The sequence below is a fragment of the Cebidichthys violaceus genome, unplaced genomic scaffold, assembly GCF_023349555.1.
Source record: "Cebidichthys violaceus isolate CVI_PGR_0920_01 unplaced genomic scaffold, fCebVio1.0.p SCAF_21, whole genome shotgun sequence".
NCBI classification, from domain to species: domain Eukaryota; kingdom Metazoa; phylum Chordata; class Actinopteri; order Perciformes; family Stichaeidae; genus Cebidichthys; species Cebidichthys violaceus.
In genome coordinates, this window is record NW_027176384.1 from 6497513 (window position 1) to 6517756 (window position 20244).

The 20244-nt window shown below is 41.6% G+C and overlaps 1 protein-coding gene across 2 annotated transcripts in view; it reads right to left on the reverse strand.

Moving 5' to 3' along the window:
- The window catches only part of mkln1 (muskelin 1, intracellular mediator containing kelch motifs), a 20979-nt gene extending 8090 nt beyond the window's left edge, over positions 1-12889 (reverse strand). Inside the window, exons 1-12 of one of the 2 annotated variants that reach the window (XM_068717075.1) lie at positions 12806-12889; positions 11670-11739; positions 8294-8436; positions 7153-7241; positions 6386-6495; positions 5330-5522; positions 5117-5194; positions 4804-4869; positions 3207-3319; positions 2899-3111; positions 2031-2252; positions 1774-1903 (exon numbers count right to left, since the gene is read on the reverse strand). In XM_068717075.1, the coding sequence (XP_068573176.1) occupies positions 1774-1903; positions 2031-2252; positions 2899-3111; positions 3207-3319; positions 4804-4869; positions 5117-5194; positions 5330-5522; positions 6386-6495; positions 7153-7241; positions 8294-8436; positions 11670-11739; positions 12806-12885 (1507 nt within the window). In that variant the 5' untranslated portion in view covers positions 12886-12889. Of the gene's footprint in view, positions 1-1773; positions 1904-2030; positions 2253-2898; positions 3112-3206; positions 3320-4803; positions 4870-5077; positions 5195-5329; positions 5523-6385; positions 6496-7152; positions 7242-8293; positions 8437-11669; positions 11740-12805 lie in introns of both variants that reach the window. The other variant, XM_068717074.1, reaches the window with a different exon arrangement.
- Between the last annotated feature and the right edge of the window lie 7355 nt (positions 12890-20244).

Sequence of the window (20244 nt, forward strand, 5' to 3'; positions counted from 1 at the left end):
GAATTTACTGTCTGACAAACCCAATTTTGTACCTACGTATAATGTTAATATGTTTAAATGAATAAAAATGTAAATAAATGACAAAAAAAAGAAAATCTGATGATTTTGAAATAAAGTCTTAATTAAATGAGAAAATACTAATTTGTCATTCATTTGTAAGGAGTAACCAAAAACAGGCTTTACCTCATGGTTATAACACATGGACTATGTATTTATTGAATCACCATCACCATGTTATATTGTGATATTTAGCGAGATAGGAAATGACCTATATCAGGAGAGAGGATTTTTGCCACATAGCCCAACCCTAGTATGTTATGGCTCACGCAGCAATTATTTTCTCCAATATGGCTGCATTGTTGTGTTTCTATGAAAGCAAACTTAAGTCAGTCAGTTGGATTTTACACACACACACACACACACACACACACACACACACACACACACACACACACCCCTAAATATAAATATATATATATATATATATATATATATATATATATATATATATATATATATATATATATATAATAAAAGTCAATCTCAAAACAAGTCAGACCTGTTCTTTCTGTAGAGGCAACAAAAACTAGACTTCAAACGTCACTGCGGGTGAAACTCAGTCAAAAATGTATTCATTAAAGTAATATCAACTAAATGAGCTTAATCTGATCAGAGCTCCCAGCTTGGGTTACAGGTCAAGGTGTCAAGAGTGACGTGGCGAGATGCTGCTGCTGCTGAGCCACACATCAACATGCAAGACTGGTTATGAGACCGAGAGGGGAAGAGAGAACAGTTTGTGCTTCCTTCCTGCCAAGACACATTCTGTTCTTTCTTGCTCCCTTTTACCCGTGCACGCATTTGAATTGTTTAATTTCTCTCTCTTTCCTTGCCTCTGGCTCAGGCAGGACAGGGAGGTGAGCGGTCGGCAGACAGAGGGTCTGCTTACACTGTGTTTGAGGAGGAGGAGTCTGTCTTTCTTTTTTCTCATCTTAACTGTGTTACTGATAAAAGCTTTGGTTTTATAGTTAGTTTGTTAGTTTAAAATAAAACACTACGTTATTTCTGTATATATATGCACACAATCTACAGAAATAACGTGGAAAAGTCACAAAGAGCATAATAATTAAGTCAGATGCTTTTTTTAAATAAAGACACCAACTAATAATATTGTGCAGTCGAGTCTTTTGAGCTACTCTTTCATATGAATTTAACTGATCCAACTGTGATGGAATTCATTTATTCTCAAGTAGCACTGGTGCTCCTGGTAAATATTTAGATCAGATTTAGCGGCAGTGTCTTCAGAAAGAGTCACATAATTAGACTTATTGGTCACAGTCTGGAGTGTGTGTGTTTATGCAGTATAATCCTACTAATATTACAGCAGACTATATCTGAACCCATCCGTGCAGAAAAGGTTCACACCCTGCAGCCCACTCTGAGAGCAGGTGACTCGCTGAAGCCTATTTTGACACATTTGAGGGGATCTCTGATTGCATCTGAGCAGTATGATTGTAAAACACTTTTGCTGCTCTGGCATTTTCTCCCATCACATTACACTTCTCCGATAAGTTAGCAAAGACGCACTCTTTGGTGAAAATCAACAAGTGCCGACACCCGTCCAGCTGTCAACAGTGTGAGCGTGTGCATAGGAAATAATAGTGGAAGCTGTTTTGACACAATCTTCTTTTTTTAATAAAAGAACAATTTCAGATTGCCAGAACAAGCTGTTTCTTTATAGAAGTGAGACTTTATCAATATAAACGGTGTACTTACCCATGCCTGAGTCCTTCTTTGTGCCATCGGATATGATCTCTACGTGGTCTCCGTCCACATCGTAGCTGAAGAAATCATTGAGGTACGTCTTTGACCTCTGACCTCCAAACACGTACAGGCAGCGGTTTCTCTGTAGGAAACAGAAGAGACAAAAACGGAGAATTAGAATCCACGCTAACTTGTCTTATTTGATTTGAGCAGGCTGGATTTTCCTAACAGCAATAGAAATGAACCCAAAATGTGAATACTGGACTCACGGTGTGGAAGAGCATGCAGTGCCCGATGCGGGACTGGACGTCCTCTGGCCCCGCGTTGCACGAGTCTTCCCGCAGGAGGCTCCATGTTCCGGCCTGACAGTGGTAGGCGTACAGGCCGCTGAACTGCGGCTCCGACGTCCGACTGTCCTCCACGCTGCCGTTACACGTCAGGATGCGACCGCCAAACGTGTAGATCATGTGCTTCTCCGAGTCCATGCACATCTGCAGGTAGAGCGGGGGACAGGAGGCGGAGGAAACAGGAAGTGTGAGAGCTAAGCATCGACTTTATCCAGTTAATTAATGAATGCTGGGCGCTTTTTACAAAAGTCCGTCTTGAAGAAAACAATCCGAGATTCCACTGAAACCTGTTTTGAAACAAAAACAGCTTCTGTTTTTTGCAAAAGAAAGGCTGCATTTCTAGAAACCTTTCAAGACTTTGCAACACCTGGATTACAATGAGATCTTGTCTGGGTAATGTATGACACTTTTAAAGTCTATTTTCCTCTGTTTGACACGATACTACAGTGACAACAATGACCTGCAATCGATACCGCGCCTGAACGCATCTTGTTGCTCTGCTAATGTGCTGCTCACACCTCCTCTGTAGACAGTGTGCGCTGAAGTTATTTTTAGTTCGAACTGCATGCTGGGTACAGCTCGCTCTGCCACTCACTACAATAACTGTTACATAATTGCTTTATTTTAAGAGGTGCTTCTAATATTTTGTCCACCCCATTCATATCATTGAGGGTTGACTAAATGAGTGGCCTTCACTAGCCAATTACAAATGTAAGCTTTGAATGGGATTGGATGTGTAAATTAAATATAAGAGGTCGGGGAGGTGCAAGCAGAGACGGATTCCAGCTACCTGGTGGTCAAACACTAGCTTTGGTCCGCCGTCCGCGGACGTGTCCTCGCTGAGTAGCGTCCAGGTGTTGGCGTCGATGTCGTAGCGGTAGAAGTCGCTCTTCAGGGACTTGCTGTTCCTGACGCTGGAGTCCAGGTACCGGCCCAGCGTGTAGATCTGACGCCGCTGGGAGTCGATGCACATCTTGTGACACGAGCGGGCACTGGGACCGCTCTGAGTTGTACACAGGGGACAGACAGAGCTCATAGTGTCTCTTGTCAATAACCATCAGAGTTCTTTTTGACAAAATGTTTTATAACCCCACTCACCTCTTTCTCTGTGTCTCTGGAGATGCAGGACCACTGGTTCTCCTGAACACTGTAAGCCCAGAAGTCAGCCAGGTCCTGTGTGCCGTCCCAGCCGCCAAACAGGTAGACTGTCTCTGTGGGGACCAAGCGAGCGGACAAACATTAAACCTCCTCTTAGGGATTGCATTCTGCTTTGGAAAGCACTGCCTCCAGCGTACTACCATGCCTGTACTCAGTGGAAATAGTCACAGTTATTGTGAACAATGCTTTCCTTAAGTATTTAAAGCTCCCAAAGGTCAGCTGGGTTGACATGGAGTCAGTTTTTACAGACAAATTTGTAAATTGCATATTTATACGAAACAATGTGTTTAATTATTCTTTCATAGTATACACAATACAGCAAATCATAATCAGGACTATTTGAGTACATTTTTAAATCTTGCTTATTTAACACTTTTACTCATTGACAGTACATTAGTACATTTTAAAATTATTTTTAAATTGGTGGGCCGAAAGCTCACTGCTGAAAAGGGAAGGGGTGCGCTAGATTTACCAACCAAGAGCATCACAGCAAACCAGAATGCGTCACAATATTCATCTTATGACGATTATCTTGTTTTAATCACAATCCTGTCAATCGGCTTCGGGGCATTCATCTTTTGGGATATCCAACACTTTTCTTGGTTCTGAATGTAACTTTCCCACCCATCATCATTTTTAAATATTCTAAAAACACATTTGGGAACTGCTCATAGTCAAAGATGCAGTGGTGTATGGACACATTCAATGCACTGTGATATACTACCTTTTTATAACACACGGGTGCTGTGTCTCCTATTGATAAGCTAGCTAGTCTCTGCTGTGGGTCAAACACAGGACACTGCGGCTCAGACACATGGGAGTGTGTGTGCGAAGTTGTGATTGTATCAGAAACTTGTGTAGGAGGAAATGAGCTGCGCCATTGCTGCTACAACTCCAAAACTGAGCATGGGCCAGAAAATGATTTGTGAAAGCCAAAAGGAATTCAATGAGTCACTGATAAAGATCAATAGAAGACTTTGGGATGAGAGAAAAAAAGAAAGATATTATGTGTACTGTAGTGTTTGAAAAAGGACCTGGATCATATGACCGTATAGTGTGGCTTAGATTAAAAAGGCCAGAAACTCTATATAAACTATATTGTCTAACCGTGAATGACGCAGCATTTCAGCATGAGATCATGATCTATAATTATTAACTCAATACAACGATATTCTTATTATAATTACTACTTTTTTTTTTTAAACACACACACACACACACACACACACACACACACACACACACACACACACACACACACACACACACACACACACACACACACACACACCAGGCTTTTGATTTTCAGATGGCCGGTGGGGAAATTCGCCACAGACAACGTCGACAGACACAGACACACGCTCTTAGACGAGAAAGGCCCTCAGGACAGTTTTCTTTGGAGGAGAAAGGGCTGGAGGGGGAGGGGACAGGGAGGGAGGGTCCATTTCATTAAGCGGTAATGGAGTCTGAGTAGGAGGATATGAGTCATAGCGTCGGCTAAACAGCCGAGTCATAACACTGGCTACGTGGGTCTCACCGGTCTGGACGTCAATCACCATTTGATGTCCTCCCCTCATCCCGGGCCTGTTGTCGTCACCGTCACCTGCGAAGAGGAGAGGGGGGAGGAGACAAAGGGTGGCGTGTGAGCGTGGGAGATGACGTGGAGGAAAGTGAGAGAGGGGATTGTGGAGAATGGGACGATGGGAGGAGCAAAGGGAAGCAGGGCTTTAGCTACGAGGCCACTTTCACAGCGTGTCAAATGTTTGATCGACAAATGGGGAAATAAATCCCACTTGAAGAGATGGTCTCACTGTTAATGTCGTCTCGGTTGACTTCTTGGGCGCTTGTACCTTTGTTGCATTTCGGGATGATCTGACTCCACCGGGGCTTGTACTCCTGCTGGCTGATATACTGGTTAAACAAACCGTCTAGCAAGGAGAGAAGAGGATCGAATACGGCAAAGATCAACGCAAGCAGAAATAAAGAAGATTAAGGTACCACTGAAAACTCTGAATAAAGACCAAGTCGTCTTTACACTAGATCCATCAGGCAGAGCACGATACCTCTCACAGCTTTGTCTATGAGCTCCTCGCAGGCGTCGAAGTCTCCTTGCAGCACCAGCCGGTCGTGCAGGTGGGTGAGCATCGGGTGCTCCAGCGCTATCCGGGTCTTCTTCTGCAGCGACTCAAAGGCCTCTGTGTAGTTATGCTGTCGGAAGTGCTTGAGGCAAAGGCGGATGGCTTCCTGTTCTCTGTACTGCGAGGGAACAATGGAGAGGAAAGAGATATAGGCAGAGACATAGAAGAGCAATAGGCTGAAATCACTGCACAAGCACAACCCACAGCTGTTAGCCACAACGCGTCTGGAGAAGTTCACTCAAACGTGACAACAACAGTCCCATTTAAACTCAGGTGACACTTAACACCAAAAGCTTGGTTCAAAAAGCTTATTTATCCTTTAAGACGGCACTGATGAATTTAAAGGAGCTAAATTCCAAATACAGAGCATAACTATGATTTCCTACACACGGCTCTCAACATGACAGCTGAGTCGGCAGCTCAACGCTGTGGGTCGGGGCGGCGTTATCAGCTGTCATCGCCGTATGAGAGCAGTGAGGACTGGCGACGATTAACTAGCTACTGGAGCGGACACACACATTGGGACTAACATGCATCAACATGCAAATGCGGCTGGACTGGCTACATAAATGAAGCACAAAGAAGCTCCAATTTGGCAAGGGCCAAAAACCAAGATGGCTGCGGCTAAAATGCCGAACTCGAGCCTTCAAAAGTCTTTGTAGTCCAAAAGAACAATGTGTGACGTCACAGCCACAATGTCCACTTCTTATTTACAGTCTGCTCCACTATATCTTTTACATAGATAGACTACAGAGGAAAAATTGCCTCGTGGCTAACCCTGGCGCATTTACAGCAATGTTTTTATTAATGTGCACTGTCCCTTATCAAATCAACCAATAAATAAAAATGTTTTGATCATTTAGTGAAATTGTGTCTGTGTTACAGGGACACCTCAGAGTTACATGTTCGCCTGCCAGCTGATTAATCCATCCAACTACAGATTCAGGCCTGCAGGATCTGCCTACGCTACCGGGTACTTACCTTGCTGTACCAGTTAAGACAAGGCTGCACCACATCGGGATCTTCAATACCGTGCAGCTCAATGTACCAGATGCTGAAATTAAAACTAGGACCCCAAGACATCAGAGGCACTGAGACACAGAGCAAGAGAAGATGGAGAGAGAGAGAGGAAAACGGTGTCAAAAGACAGACACGTTTGCCATGTATCTTTTTACCAACACAAACCAGCAATGACGCCATCATGTAGTACCAGGGGCCTCACCAAACATGAGCTAAAAATGTTTCTGAAATATACATTATAAATTATAATATTAAGTATTTGCACTACTGGAGCCATGAAGAATATTGGGCCACAATTAACGTGCATGTTAACGATAACACTTAAAATTCAGTTCAGTCGACGTGACTTAACCCTAACCCCGATGGCAACGTATGCCAAAGAGGTGTAGTCTCACCCCACTATTAAACCTTACTATTCATACACAACCAGTCCGAGTCGGATCAGTTATTATTGCAGAACTAAGTCACTAAAACAGCGACGGTGCCATGATCAGCACCAAGGACAGCACCACACATCCAACAAGCAGGACTACGAGCTCAGGGGGCATTTTCATTCTGCTTTCTCTCGTATCTATGACTCCATATGGCCAAACATACTTTCACATTTTGTGAACTTTTGATCTGAATTCATGTTGCCGTGGAGTATTGTGAAGGCCCTCCAAAAACGTCCGGAGCCCCAGGGCCTACAGTAATATCAAGGCTCTTCTAAAAACCACAGCAGCTCTCACCTATTTTGACAAATCTGCAGGGAAACATCTGCTCATCGATCTTGTGCTTTAAGGTGAACGTTTCCTTGTTGTAGTCATTCTTAAGGCCACTGGAAGAGAGAGAGAAAGAAAGAAAGAAAGAGCAGAGATGACGCAGCGGTTTCACAGATCACATTAGTGGTTGAGGTGCCAACTGCATCCATATGCCGGTACCGTTTGGATAGTCGTCTAAATCTGGCTATTAACCAAACTTTGTTTGACAGTATGGCAGCTATAATCTGTCTTCTTCTTTAACAAACAGGCAGTCTGGTAATGGAGGGAAACTGGATTTAGTGAATCACCCATTATGATAACTTTCCTGGGCTTATTGCATGTGATTCATTTTCAATTTACTGTATGGTATTGACAAAACATTAACCCAGTATCAATACAAAAGCATAAGGAATTGTTTCTTCTACTTTCCCACACTACAGCTCTTCCAGAAGTTTGTGATCTTGTTATCACAAGAATTGAATTCAAAGTCAACCGATTCTGCCCAATTCCGATAACATTTTCAGGGATGCTCTGACACAACTTTTTTACCTCCAGATTGTGATACCTTAAGTCATAGTAACCCAATATCCGGGTACCGATCCCCTGGCATTAAGTGATAACAACAGCCCATATTTAGCGGTATTGCTGTGTCACCAACAGCCCACCATGACTGAAGGAATGCAACCGATAGGGACAACATTACAAAGTACTTTATTCAATGGTGAATGTAGATTGGCATTCTTGCTGGTGCTACTACCCCAACCTCCATGGCTTCATATAGAGCTCTCTGCGTTTAAACAACATGTTAGCGAAAACTTACATAACCAACTGTTGTTTAAGTTGACCTAAACGTTAGCAGATGTGGTTTCTTTTTGAAATGCGATCGTGACAGATTGATGTGGGTTTGCTGTCCCCTCTTCCTGGTGCTGCGTTCAGACCAAACCGGTCTACTTTCACCACCGACTTTATAGCCAATGGGTCACAGGCTGTCCATCACCCCCAACAAGCTTCAAACAATCAAAAGTTCTCTCAAAAGATAAAAAAAAAACAATGCTACAAATGGCATTGGAATTTGACACTGAAACTGCAATAATCACACACAAAAAAATGAACTGGCTTAACATCTCACCTGGACAAAAGCTCTGTCATGTTTTCTTCACTCATCCCACCAAACACTTTAAACTTCTTGAGGTTGCACACGTGAGTCTTCTCATACTTCCCAAAGGTGATGCTCTGAACAATTGCCGGCCTTTCCAATTTCAAGATTAAAAACTGAAGAGAAAAGAAGACAGGAGTCATGAAACAGACTGAAGGCAAAGCAGAGTTATGATTCCATCCGTGCGTGGAGGTCTGCGGGAAGCTGCCTGTACTTACGGCAGGCCAGCCACCGATTTACTTGTTATCTCATTATAATGGCCGCATCGGGGTCGATCTACTGTGTCAGTTAAGTGGAGTTACACACATTCTATGAGTCGCATCCATGAGTCACTGGTGCTCTAACAAGCTCTACTGACAAATCATCAGCGGCCATTAGGCCAGAGCCAGTGGAGAGGCGGGAACATGGAGTCAATGTGCCGTTTAATAAACCCCAGGCACCAATGTTTTCACTCATAGATATTACATCAATCCATATCCTCTTCATTAATATTCATCTGACTGGGATGCAACGTTAATAAACACCGTTGTCACTCACAAGTCCTTGCACATGAACTTCACTGTCAGCCTTTATAATCGATGGAAAATAAAAGACTTGACTCTCCTGTCAGGCATTGATCTGGTTCTTTGGCTCCAGTTTGTCATGAGTCAACATGCGCTCCTACGTCCTGATCATCCCGTCAAGCTCCCACCATGATGCGTGTGTTTAACACATAATGATTTGGCACACACTTTGGTTTCATTGCATTATATATATATACTTATTTTTAACATATAATAAACAAAACAAGAAAAAAATAAAAATGAACAGTGAGTGTATACCGCCAATTCTAAATTACCTAAATAAGTAAATATATGTTTGAAAAAGAAGTTAACTAGAAGTTAACTAGCCCTTTGTTTATAACTTAACTTGAATAATGAACTTAATATTTATCACATATACACATGAATCATTATCTTAACATGCAAAACTAAAACCTTTTCTTTAGGTCGATGGAGGAACAAAGTATAATAGCCATTTGATCTTTGTCTTGTAATGCTCTGATATGAATAACGTGAGCCGACACTGGGAGTTCCCTCTGAACAATGAAATATATGAGCCAGTTTTCACAGATTTTGACTGCATTTACTTTATGGGAACAGTTTCAAAAATTAAACTAGTGATCCCGCCACAGCATTGTTCCACTTTGGACACTGATTTAAAGAGAACTTCACCCAACTCTCCTCTCTGAGTAAAGTTCACTGTCTTGTTTAGTGTGACATGCAATATTTATTTATATATTTAATATAAATCAATGATGGTAGAGACCAGGTTACATTTTTCAAGAAGGGAATTTTTTGGGGTATTTAAGTACTATGATGTTTTGATTGCGCTCCAGTCGTATTAATTAAGTGACAAAAAAATGAAATGGCCACATACAAATATCTGAATGACTCAACATTGATAGCTATTCTGTAGCTTCACTCAACTAAGCATTTCAGTTCTCATACCAATGTTGCTTTTTAAAACGGATACTGGCAAACACCAACACACTAGACATGCACAGCAAATAGTTAAACAACTTGTAAATGAATTGGCTGACTGCTGCAAATATGACTACATTTGAGTTTTCAGCAAATATGTTAAGATAACAAATTATAATATAACATAGTAAAAACTCTGCTTATAAAATCATACTGCGTATTTATTTTTTGCTTATGTCAATTGTTCTCAGCGCTACTATACTACCAGCTGCTTTACTAGACATATCGTGAGGATTTTGAGAGTGGCGTGTTCAACCTGGTGAGTGGTTAACCATTGTTTTGAAATGTTTCACTTCCTCTTGCCATACAACACAGACTTTCAGATTTAACCTCAAACTCAGATCGTCAGTCAATGAGTTCAAGAGACACGATGACAAACAACTTGCCCCTGTTCCCTCAGCCCCTATGTTCCCTCAGCCCCTATGTTCCCTCAGCCCCTAAGTTCCCTCAGACCCTAAGTTTCCTCAGCCCCTAAGTTCCCTCAGACCCTAAGTTTCCTCAGACCCTAAGTTTCCTCAGCCCCTAAGTTCCCTCAGACCCTAAGTTCCCTCAACACCTTTGTCCCCTTAGCACCCTCTGCCCCTATGTTCCCTCAGCACTAGGGCACCCTCTCTTAGATATATTTTGTCAATTAGTCACTTTTCATGCTTTTATCACACTGAATGACTTATTTCAAACAAACTTATGAGCTAACGATTTTAAGTTGTGCTTTTGTGTAATTCTTTGTGGATTAAATCACCTAATTGATTAGTCGACAAAATGGTATGAGTGCTAGTTAATCATAGGATTTCTTTGGTCAATGAAAGTCCTACTCAGTAACTGATGATTTTTTTTGTCCAACCAAATTAGGCCCTATGCTCCCTCAATCCCATCCTTGGCCCACATTGAAATCTGTCTAAAGCTTTTTTAGATATCGTGCGAACAATACCCATAACAGACAGACTGTCTAGTCCTTGTTGCCTTTGTTGGTTGGGCTGGTTAGATTTAGGCATGAGGAGAGAGATTGGTTAGAGTAACGGTAAGAAAACCAGAGTAAGCCTATCAGAGGTAGAGTAGGGCGGGTCATGTCATGCCTTGGCCATGGTAAAAAAATAAATATCACCACCTGGAGGGTCTGGTGACATCATTCTGCATAACAATAAGCCACGTGCTTCTGTTTATAGTATTTGTTGAGCATTGGGACTTCGGAACAATTGGCGTCTGTTTTCGGGACAAGTGGGCTTTTGGTCGAATGGGACATTTTTTCCAACCATTGGGGTTTCGGGTTAATGGCATGGCACCGGCGGAGGTACTGATCATGCAGGAACATAGACACACTCCCTAAGCAGACAAAAACCTCACTACCTGTTAGGCAATTTCATTATTAAATCTTAGCCATGTTAATGAGCTGTTTATTTGACAATGACTTTTCCCGAAGCAAAGTGCCAGTAAATAAATAACCTACGACAGTAAACTGACATGTGTTAATTATCTGAATCATTAACATAATTATAAAAATGACATCACTCAAAATTGCTCCTCCCCTTACATCATCAAGATATCAAATTACTGAGGTCAACTAGCCCAGAATTTTTTCTGTCAATCAAATGAATAAAGGTCAATGACCTGAGAGGCTAACTAGAGACTCTAAAGCAATGAGAAAGATGTGGGAACTGGTTGTAATAGTGATAATATCACATACACCAACAGTATAAACAAAGGAACCACAAGCCTCTCTGAAATTCACAGTTTGTTCTTAATGCACACTGACAATTCTTCCGTCACGCACCATCTGGAGCAGTGAAGTACGGGGAAGGGACAGTTTGAGCAAACAGCAGTGGGCCTACCTGTGGAGGGTAGTTGCTTTCAGAAGACCACCTGGAAGACTGATCATTAGGTTTGTCCACCAAGATATTCCTAAGAAACACCCACAAAGAAAGATAGACTTTATTCATCCACGTGGGACATCGCAGCAGCAAAATACTGGAGAAACAGTAGACAATGTTCCATCTAAGTTATGAGACAGGAATCACAATTCACTATGGGGGCAGAACCAACATGGTGTGTGTGATTGAGTGTGTAGCTGTAACAGTAAAGGAACCATATAGCAATACTTATGCAGGCCAGCTAAATTGTGCTAGCAGGTCAAATGAGTCCATTTTGTTAGTACAGTTAAGTTCATATGAGCTAAGAGACAGCTGTTGTTGTTGTTGTTGTTGTTAGCTAGCTACAGCTAACCTGTGTCTGTGTGAGTGTTGAACCAGCAACAGGCTCTGAAACTATGCATGATTTATCTTGTAAATTGCATCATTTACAGTGTTTTTATGTATGCCACCCGTAAAACGTTCGTTTCACAACACAAATAACAAGTATTCGGCAGAGAAGCTGATTAGCTATTGCTGCTAAAGCAGAGCTTTTTGGTTGGATAACAGCAGCTAGTTACTTTAGCCATGAAGTAGAGGGAGCTGACGGGGACGCTCGGTTTTTACAAACTCGAGTGCCGGACCGCACATTGCTGCATCAAATCAAGAGTGTTTAAATATTCTGAACTAGTGTCAGTTCAAAGTAATGTAGGCTGCAGATCCAAAACAAGCTCTTCTCAAGAGGAGAAAATAGATTACTGGCGTAAACAAAGTGTGCCTTTAACGGAGGGGTAGTGCACGAGAGACTAATTGTTATCTGTTGAATGATCGAAGTTAAATGACTCGTTACACGTTCCAGAGAGATATCTTATTGCCGTCTTCTCAGACATACAATCCTTCATAGGTACCACAAACGCTTGAAAGGATCAACATCACCATGGGGCGACACCGTATAAACCCCAACGCCCCTACCGCCACTAACAAAGCTAACGCTTGCTGGCTCGGACCACAGACGAGCTAGGCCAGTCAGGCCGGCTGGGAGAAACATTATTGCATTGAAGCGATAAAAGTCCACTTATGTCCTCAAAACCTAATGCATACGCCAGGCCTGCGTTACTCACTCGGGTAAATACGTAGAGGAGTAAGAGCTCCATTTAAAAACGCCGAAAGTGAGGACTCTGCTCTCAGGAACGACAGCCATCTTGTTGCAGAAAATAACAAGCAGCGGGAGGCTAGCAAGGCGCGAGCAGTGACAGCCCTTAAAGAGACAGTACACTCTATTTTGTTTGATTTGTACATGGAAGAATAGTACAGTTGAGCCAGATTTCCCATATCCGTGACAATATCACATCAGATGTTCACATAATCATATATATTTTTTATATCATAAACTGTAGTTTAAGAGCAGGTCAGTCCCCAAATGATACAATATTATAATATAACTACTCAGGCTAGATCAAAGTATAATTTTGGAATTTTGTGGTGATTACAGCTTTGAAAAAACCCCCCATTGAAGTCACATTTGAAAAACTAAACAGTTATGTATATTGGACCTTTCACAGAAATCACTGTCACTTTGTGGCCAGATTCACCTGCCTGGAGGCCCTGAATGAGCTGCTGGGCCTCATTTAACCTAAAAATACTTTGAGAAAGTAAAAGTCTTGGATTCTGATTTTGACACAGGACCACTCTTCAAGACAGAGTCTCAAATTCAAGTAAGAAAGCAGTGGCACTTAAGGGCCCTTATCGTGTTGGTTGAAAGGCCTATTAGCTCAAGAGGGGCACTAAATTGCCACACAGTAAACCTGTTGGGTTTTTTAAGGGCCCCGGAGTACTACTTGCATGCCCAGCCTGGTTGGTAATCCAGTTCACTTGTAGTGAACCATTTATTACTGGAGGGAGAACATATTGATTGAATGTCCACAGCAATAACTTTTAGAGACAGTTATCTGAAAAATAGACAACATATGTTGGGAAGTTCTTGAGTTTGAAGGAATAAAACTTGAATAAGTGAGTGTACTCTGTGTCTTTCAACAAACTGGATGTTTATCTAGTGAATGTACAAACTTAGATTTTTTGATTTTCACATAGCCAGAGATATCTTGGTAACTGTACTATTAAGTGGATGCCTTGCTCTTTTGTTGTATTTTTCATGCACTGCTATGCTCCAATGACATTTGAATGTCACCTCAGGGATTAATCAGGTGTCCTATCATGTCCTGTCAGGCCCTGTCTTGCCTTGTTTTGTTGTGTCTTGTCCTGTTGTGTCCTATTGTATCCTATCCTTTCAAGCCCTGTCTCGTCTTGTCCTATCTTGCCCTGCTGTGTCCTGTCTTGTCATGTCATAAAGTTGATTAATAGATGTTATGTACTAGCCATTGGCCTATAGATCTGTTCAATATTGCCGTGGTTCCTTTCCGAAACAAAGACAGCACAACTGTCTTTTAAAAGTGCCTCTCTGGGTGATCTCAGTGTTTGTGAGGTCACTGATAGCTCACAGTGTGGATGAATCAGCTGATGAGTAATGTGAACGCAGCTTCATTCCAGTTAACTGGGCACTTCCTCTTCCCCCCTCCTCTGCTCTGAATGAAGATCAACATTTGCAGTATATGAATGTAAAGAGTGTTTTTTTAATGTTACATTAAATCCCCACACTTTTTATTTGGTATCAGATGTCCTAAAGTCCAATACAGACTGTACATTGTATTATTTACTTTTATAATTAGGAGCAAAAATAACAAAGGACCAAGCTTTCAAGGATCAATATTCAGATTTTTTTTGTAACCACTCTGCCTCATTATAATCTCCTATTTTCTTATTTATTTAAACTTTTAGATTAACTCACTATAATGACGGTGTGGCAAGAGGCTAGAGGCAAAATAATAAATAGAGTAATGTAAAATAAAATAATTAACAATAATAGCCAGATAAGATCAGTACAATGTACAAATGTAAAATGTACACAGGAATTTGACTTTGGTGATAAAACCAGTAAATTAAAAAGTAGAGTTAAAAGATAAAGAAATTCAAACAAAAGAATTATGGGTAGTTCAAAATGATGAAAATGCTCCATTAAGCTACACATCCTTATTAAGTTAAGATTAATAAATATGCTCACAGATACCTGCACCTGTTGCTTCCTGTTGGTTAGGATCTCTGTGCTCCACACAGATAGGGCGGGTACCTGCAGCTCAAACAGCTTGATGTGCAGACGGTCGGGAGGAGAGTAATTGATCAGTCAACAAAAACGAATCAGTTACTGTTACATGTTACAAAACATTTGCTGGCTTGTTATTATTTATTTAATATCATAACTAACAACCCAGTCAGCAGACAAAATGTTGGCATTGTACATTTTTTGCAAACGGGATGTGTTGAATGGATACATTTAATGTCAACATATAAACCGTGACAATGTAACATAACAACCGTTACAACATAACTACCATGACAACATAAAAACTATCACTTGTTACGTCACTTGCTCTGACTGAATGCAATAATGTCCACATTCAACATATCCGTGTTTTGCAGAAAGGTGCAGTGACAACATTTTGTCCAGGCGACTGGGCTGTAAATAAAGCTGAGAAAGAGAATTGATTCTGTAGTTGATAAAAAAAAACATGATAAAAGAATTGAAATAAATGAACTGATAGTGATAATATGTGTTTCAGCCAGATAAGCAATAACCTTTCTGTATAATATACAAGCATGCAATGGATTTCTGTTTTATACCTCCTCAAAGAGTGGGCAGCTCCTCAAAAGGAGACACTTTTAGTTGTCAGTGTCACTTGGTCAGAGGAGCAGACAGCACAAAAAAAGAAGGCAGGGGAAGTGGAGAGGTGTCTTTTGTTGGCAGAGTTGTAATCCGCACTAATTCAAACCACAGGGGGTCCGCCAGCCCCTGAGACCCCCGGACCTCTGGTATGTTCACACGGTCCGGACTGCCAGCGAGACCCTCTGTGGAGAAAATCAAGTCTAATAGTGCTCACGACATGTGTGTTCATCAATTTCATTGAATATGTTATTTTCTACATCAATGTGTTTTTATCCTTGTCACCGCCTTGTATTAGAAGTGAGCTTTTATAATAATAAACCCACTGTTTCTCTTGCTTCAGGCATTTTCTAGAAGTTATTGTAAGAAAATAAGATGATTTGCATTGAAAGCAACAGGATTCAAGAAAAGAAGCAAAAATATGCCTTTGAGGGTATTCAAAATACATGAAATGACTAGTTAAAATAGAGATTAGCGGTAAAGACACCCAGAGGACAGAGTGTGGAAAGAGGCACAGCAGCATGGTGCTTCCCAGCATGCTTAAGCCTTACTTTGGATTTTATATCATTGTAACATTCTGCTAAAAGTTTCTGATGAATCATCTCAAAGTGGACCTCCTCCAGGCTTGATGACGTGAATGATGGTGTGGTGTTTTTTCTAAGTGCAGCGTCAGAGTGGCCAGAGACTTTCTTCCACTTATTGCAAATTGCAGAGTACTGGTGAAGTTTCATTAGCGTAAATGTATAGCAAGACACTGAGAATATAAGTGAGAATGGTTTTATTATTGAGTAACACTGGCAAGCGTACTTGTGTCCTCTAATGCAAATCTGAACATGGCTTTTATAGCATTTGTAAGTGCAGATTAGATTTTAGTTGATGTTATGCCATACTGTACCGATCTCTATAGAAGCCTAGAGCAGCTCTGTAGTGATGGTAGTGCCTGTCAGGTCGGTCTTGCATTCAAAATCCTACTTAAAGCTACCATCTTGAAGATCTCAGTGTTGTCCTCTTTTGCGACACCTATGGCGATAAGCTGTAACTGCAGCAGGTGTATTTTTGGATATCACTTACGGCCTTTACCCAAGAATGTCGTCATCATCCATCACCATTGTGTTACCTCATTTGGAGATAGCTAGTGACTTAACAGACATTTCTTTAAATGAAAATCATTAAAGATGATAAAATTACATAAAGGTGTAATGTGTAAATCAGGAGAAGAGCGTTTAGATAGCAGTTTGAATTCAGCCAGTGCAGCTGATTGTAAAGACCCAGTCTAGAGGTAAAATGCTGCCCTTCATTTATTTTGGAGCATGTGGCCAGATATTACACATTGCACCTTTAAGTAAAAATCACTGCAGTATTAATATTGTTTTCTGGTGTGTGGTGAAGATTACAAATGCTCACGGGGGCCGTAGCGTAACTTGTTTAGCACTCTGGTACCAAAGTTTTTATTTAGTATCACTCCTGGCTGTTTTCCAAAGTAGTACATTGTTTTTAAATCAATGAGCGATGTTTTAATGAGGCTGGGGATGTAATATGCACGTCTTTTATTCCTCATGACAAGGAAAAGGTGTGCATGTAAACAAGAGCTAATGGTCAACAAGGAAAACTCTTTTTTAGAACAAATGTGATATATGATCACAAATGAGATATATATATATATATATATCCATCCTGACCTGTCTGTCTGTCTGTCTGTCTGTCTGTCTCTGACATGAGATCACCTGTTTCCCCACAAAGTTAGTCACCCTATGATGATGTCACGTACAGCATGAGCTCATTTTGAAAGATAGAAATAGCCAACAAAGAGGCATCATCAACCTCATCTTCATCACTATCATCAACACCATCTTCACCATCACATACACTAGTTATCAATATCATCATCATTATTATCATAATCACAAACACTGACAGTTATCTTCTTCATCATCATCATCTTCATCATCACATTCACTGACAGTTATCAATATCATCATCACTATCATCACAGACACTGACAGTTATCTTCTTCATCATCATCATCATCATCATCACAGACACCGACAGTTATCTTCTTCATCATCACCACCACTATATCATCATCATCACACCCAGTATCTTCATTAGTTATCTTCGCAATCTTCATCACCACTATTGGCATCATTATTACAGTCACTAATACCAGTCATCATCATCATCATCATTCCGGTATAAACACAGTGAAACCAGTCTGAGGGCCCGCCGGTTTACTTTTATTAAGGGCGCAACATCTTATTTACCCGGGACGCGCACTGCCCGACGTGAACGCGCACGAAGCGCCATCACGTGGGAGGTCCCTTTAAGTTTCCACTGACAGAGGCCTGAGCGTGTCACATGAACATGATATAATGAAAAGGCAGGAACAGAGGCGGAGTGCGCTGAGCTCTCGGATGATGGAGAAGGGGCCCAAATGTGCGCAGCCGTCTGCCGAAAACCAGCAGCCCCATGCGGGAAGAGAAACAGCGGGACCGGGCCGAGCCGAGCCCAGCCGATCCTGGCCGGGGCGGACCGAGCCGGACTCGCTGCGCCTCATCGGACGGGACCTCACTATTTGCAGCTGCACCTGCCAGCTATGACACGCACTTTAAAAGAGGAGGAAAATGTCGCCTGTCAGTGCGCGTGTTTCTCCCTGGTCCCGGAGCAGAAGAGGAGCGCCTTTTCAGCGTGAGTGAAGTTATTTCTAATAGCTCGGGCTGATGTGGGATCGGCTCCGCGTTGCTGCCGCAGGTGCGTTTGCGCGCTAGCGTTGCGCGAACGGTCGGTCTGTTATATTTCGGTGCGAGGACCCCCGCATCTCCCGCAGCGTTTTGGGAAAAAAAGTGTGTTTTGTTGGAGAGGAAAGCGCAATATTCTCGCAGGGGAGATTCCTCTTGATCATGTGCCATGTGCGTTCTCTCTCGCACCGTGTATGCGCCAGTGTCCGCATTCCAGGTGGTGTTGCGCACATAGAAATTGAAGTTGAAGTAAACAAGTGGGAGTAAGGCCTCGCTTCGGAGCTCGAAAAACAAGTGTTTTGATGTCCGGCTGGAAACATCCCGCCTCTCTTTTAAAAGCCCAACCCTAAAGTACGATGACACGTGAAGTTCTTTATGATTTTGTGTGACATTTACAGGAAGTTTACAACGAGTTCATCTGAGAGACACTGTTTCTAAAACAAGTTTAAATATGAAGTATGATTTATCCCTATATAACTGAATGGCAAAGTGGGATTAAACGTTTTATAAACTATGTCTTCATAAGAACATCATTCACGAGTGTGCAGCTTTCAAGCGCCTCCCTGCTTGTTTAATGAAGCCAAACAATGTTCCTGCGGGATGTTTGGAAACGTGTCCGTGAGGGGCCGCCGGCGCTTCAATATTTCATACTCAGTGAAAAAAAACAAAGAAAACCACCTGCTTGCTGCTCGGGCTAATTGCGCAAACACACACGCACGCACGCTAGCGCACGCACACACCGGTCAAAATTTCTGCTGATTCATAACTAGGGCGATCACATCTGTGCGCATATGGCACGGAGAGTTCAAACAGCCTTTACATTTGGCCACGGTTTCAGTCTCAAGCAGCAAGAGGGGAAATAATCCGCTGTTGTTGATGCGGATGTCTCTTCCGGAGATGCTTTTCCAGCGGCGGCGGACTGACTCTCCGACTGGGCCGATTTGAGGAAGCATGTAAAAGACTGGCAGATAGAAATGTGGATGAGCAGCAGGGACGAATTGGAGAGGAAATGTATTAGAGTCAACTTTAGAAAAGAGTTTCTTTATGACATCCTTCATCGGCTTATCTTTAGGCAGTATGATTCCATATTGAGCCACTATAGCGGGCCCTTAAATTGAGTTTGCCAATTGATCGGTAGTTGTCTAGTAGTTTGGCTTCTAAAATGCCAGCATTTATAGCCATGAGCTAATGTGCTAAACAGCTAATAAACAAACTAAACAATCTCAGGACCTTCACCCAGTAGACCGCTGTTCCTGTCCTGATCAAAACCAAGTCAATATTGACTTATTTTACTGTAGTTTTGTTATGCAACTTTCATACTTAACTTATGCCAGGTATGTTAGTCACGTAACCAACATACCTTTATTGTGTACACGGAAGTTTATTTTGAAAAGGCACTATCCATGTAACGAGTGGAAACTGTACCTCTGCTGTGAACACAGAAGTTTATTTTGAAAAGACACTATGCATGTAAATACACGGAAATGGACACAACGTCCCTCACACATCCAAAACTGACACAGAGCGTCCTAGTTTGAAGAGTAGGAGCACTGACCAAGCGTTGGTCTTATTATGAGTTGGGAGTTAGAATGTGCTGTAAAGAAGTTGAAATACTCCTTACAAGTGAGAGGAACTGCTGAGATTTCTTAAAATTCTCTGTGGGTTTGTCGCATTTATTTCATCAATTGTTAATACTAAAAAAACATTAAAGCAGCTTTAATTCATTGTAAAATAATCAAAATATGCATGGCAAATGAAAATAATAATTTGTTATTGACAGAAACTGAATGAAAACACCAATATTTCTGTTGAGCTTAAGAACTCATCCAATATCGAATTAGTTTCACCACTTGTGAAAGGTCAATGGTTCCCACCATTTACTGCTATAATGGGACTTTTATTAGGACAGACATTACGTAACAGCCAAACAGTGACCATGTAATGCATTATGAACCAATGACTAACATCTGTCAACACCAGCGAGATGAAAGAAACTGATAACACTGTGTCGGAACTTGTTTCATATAATCACTGTTGTTGCGTCAGTAGA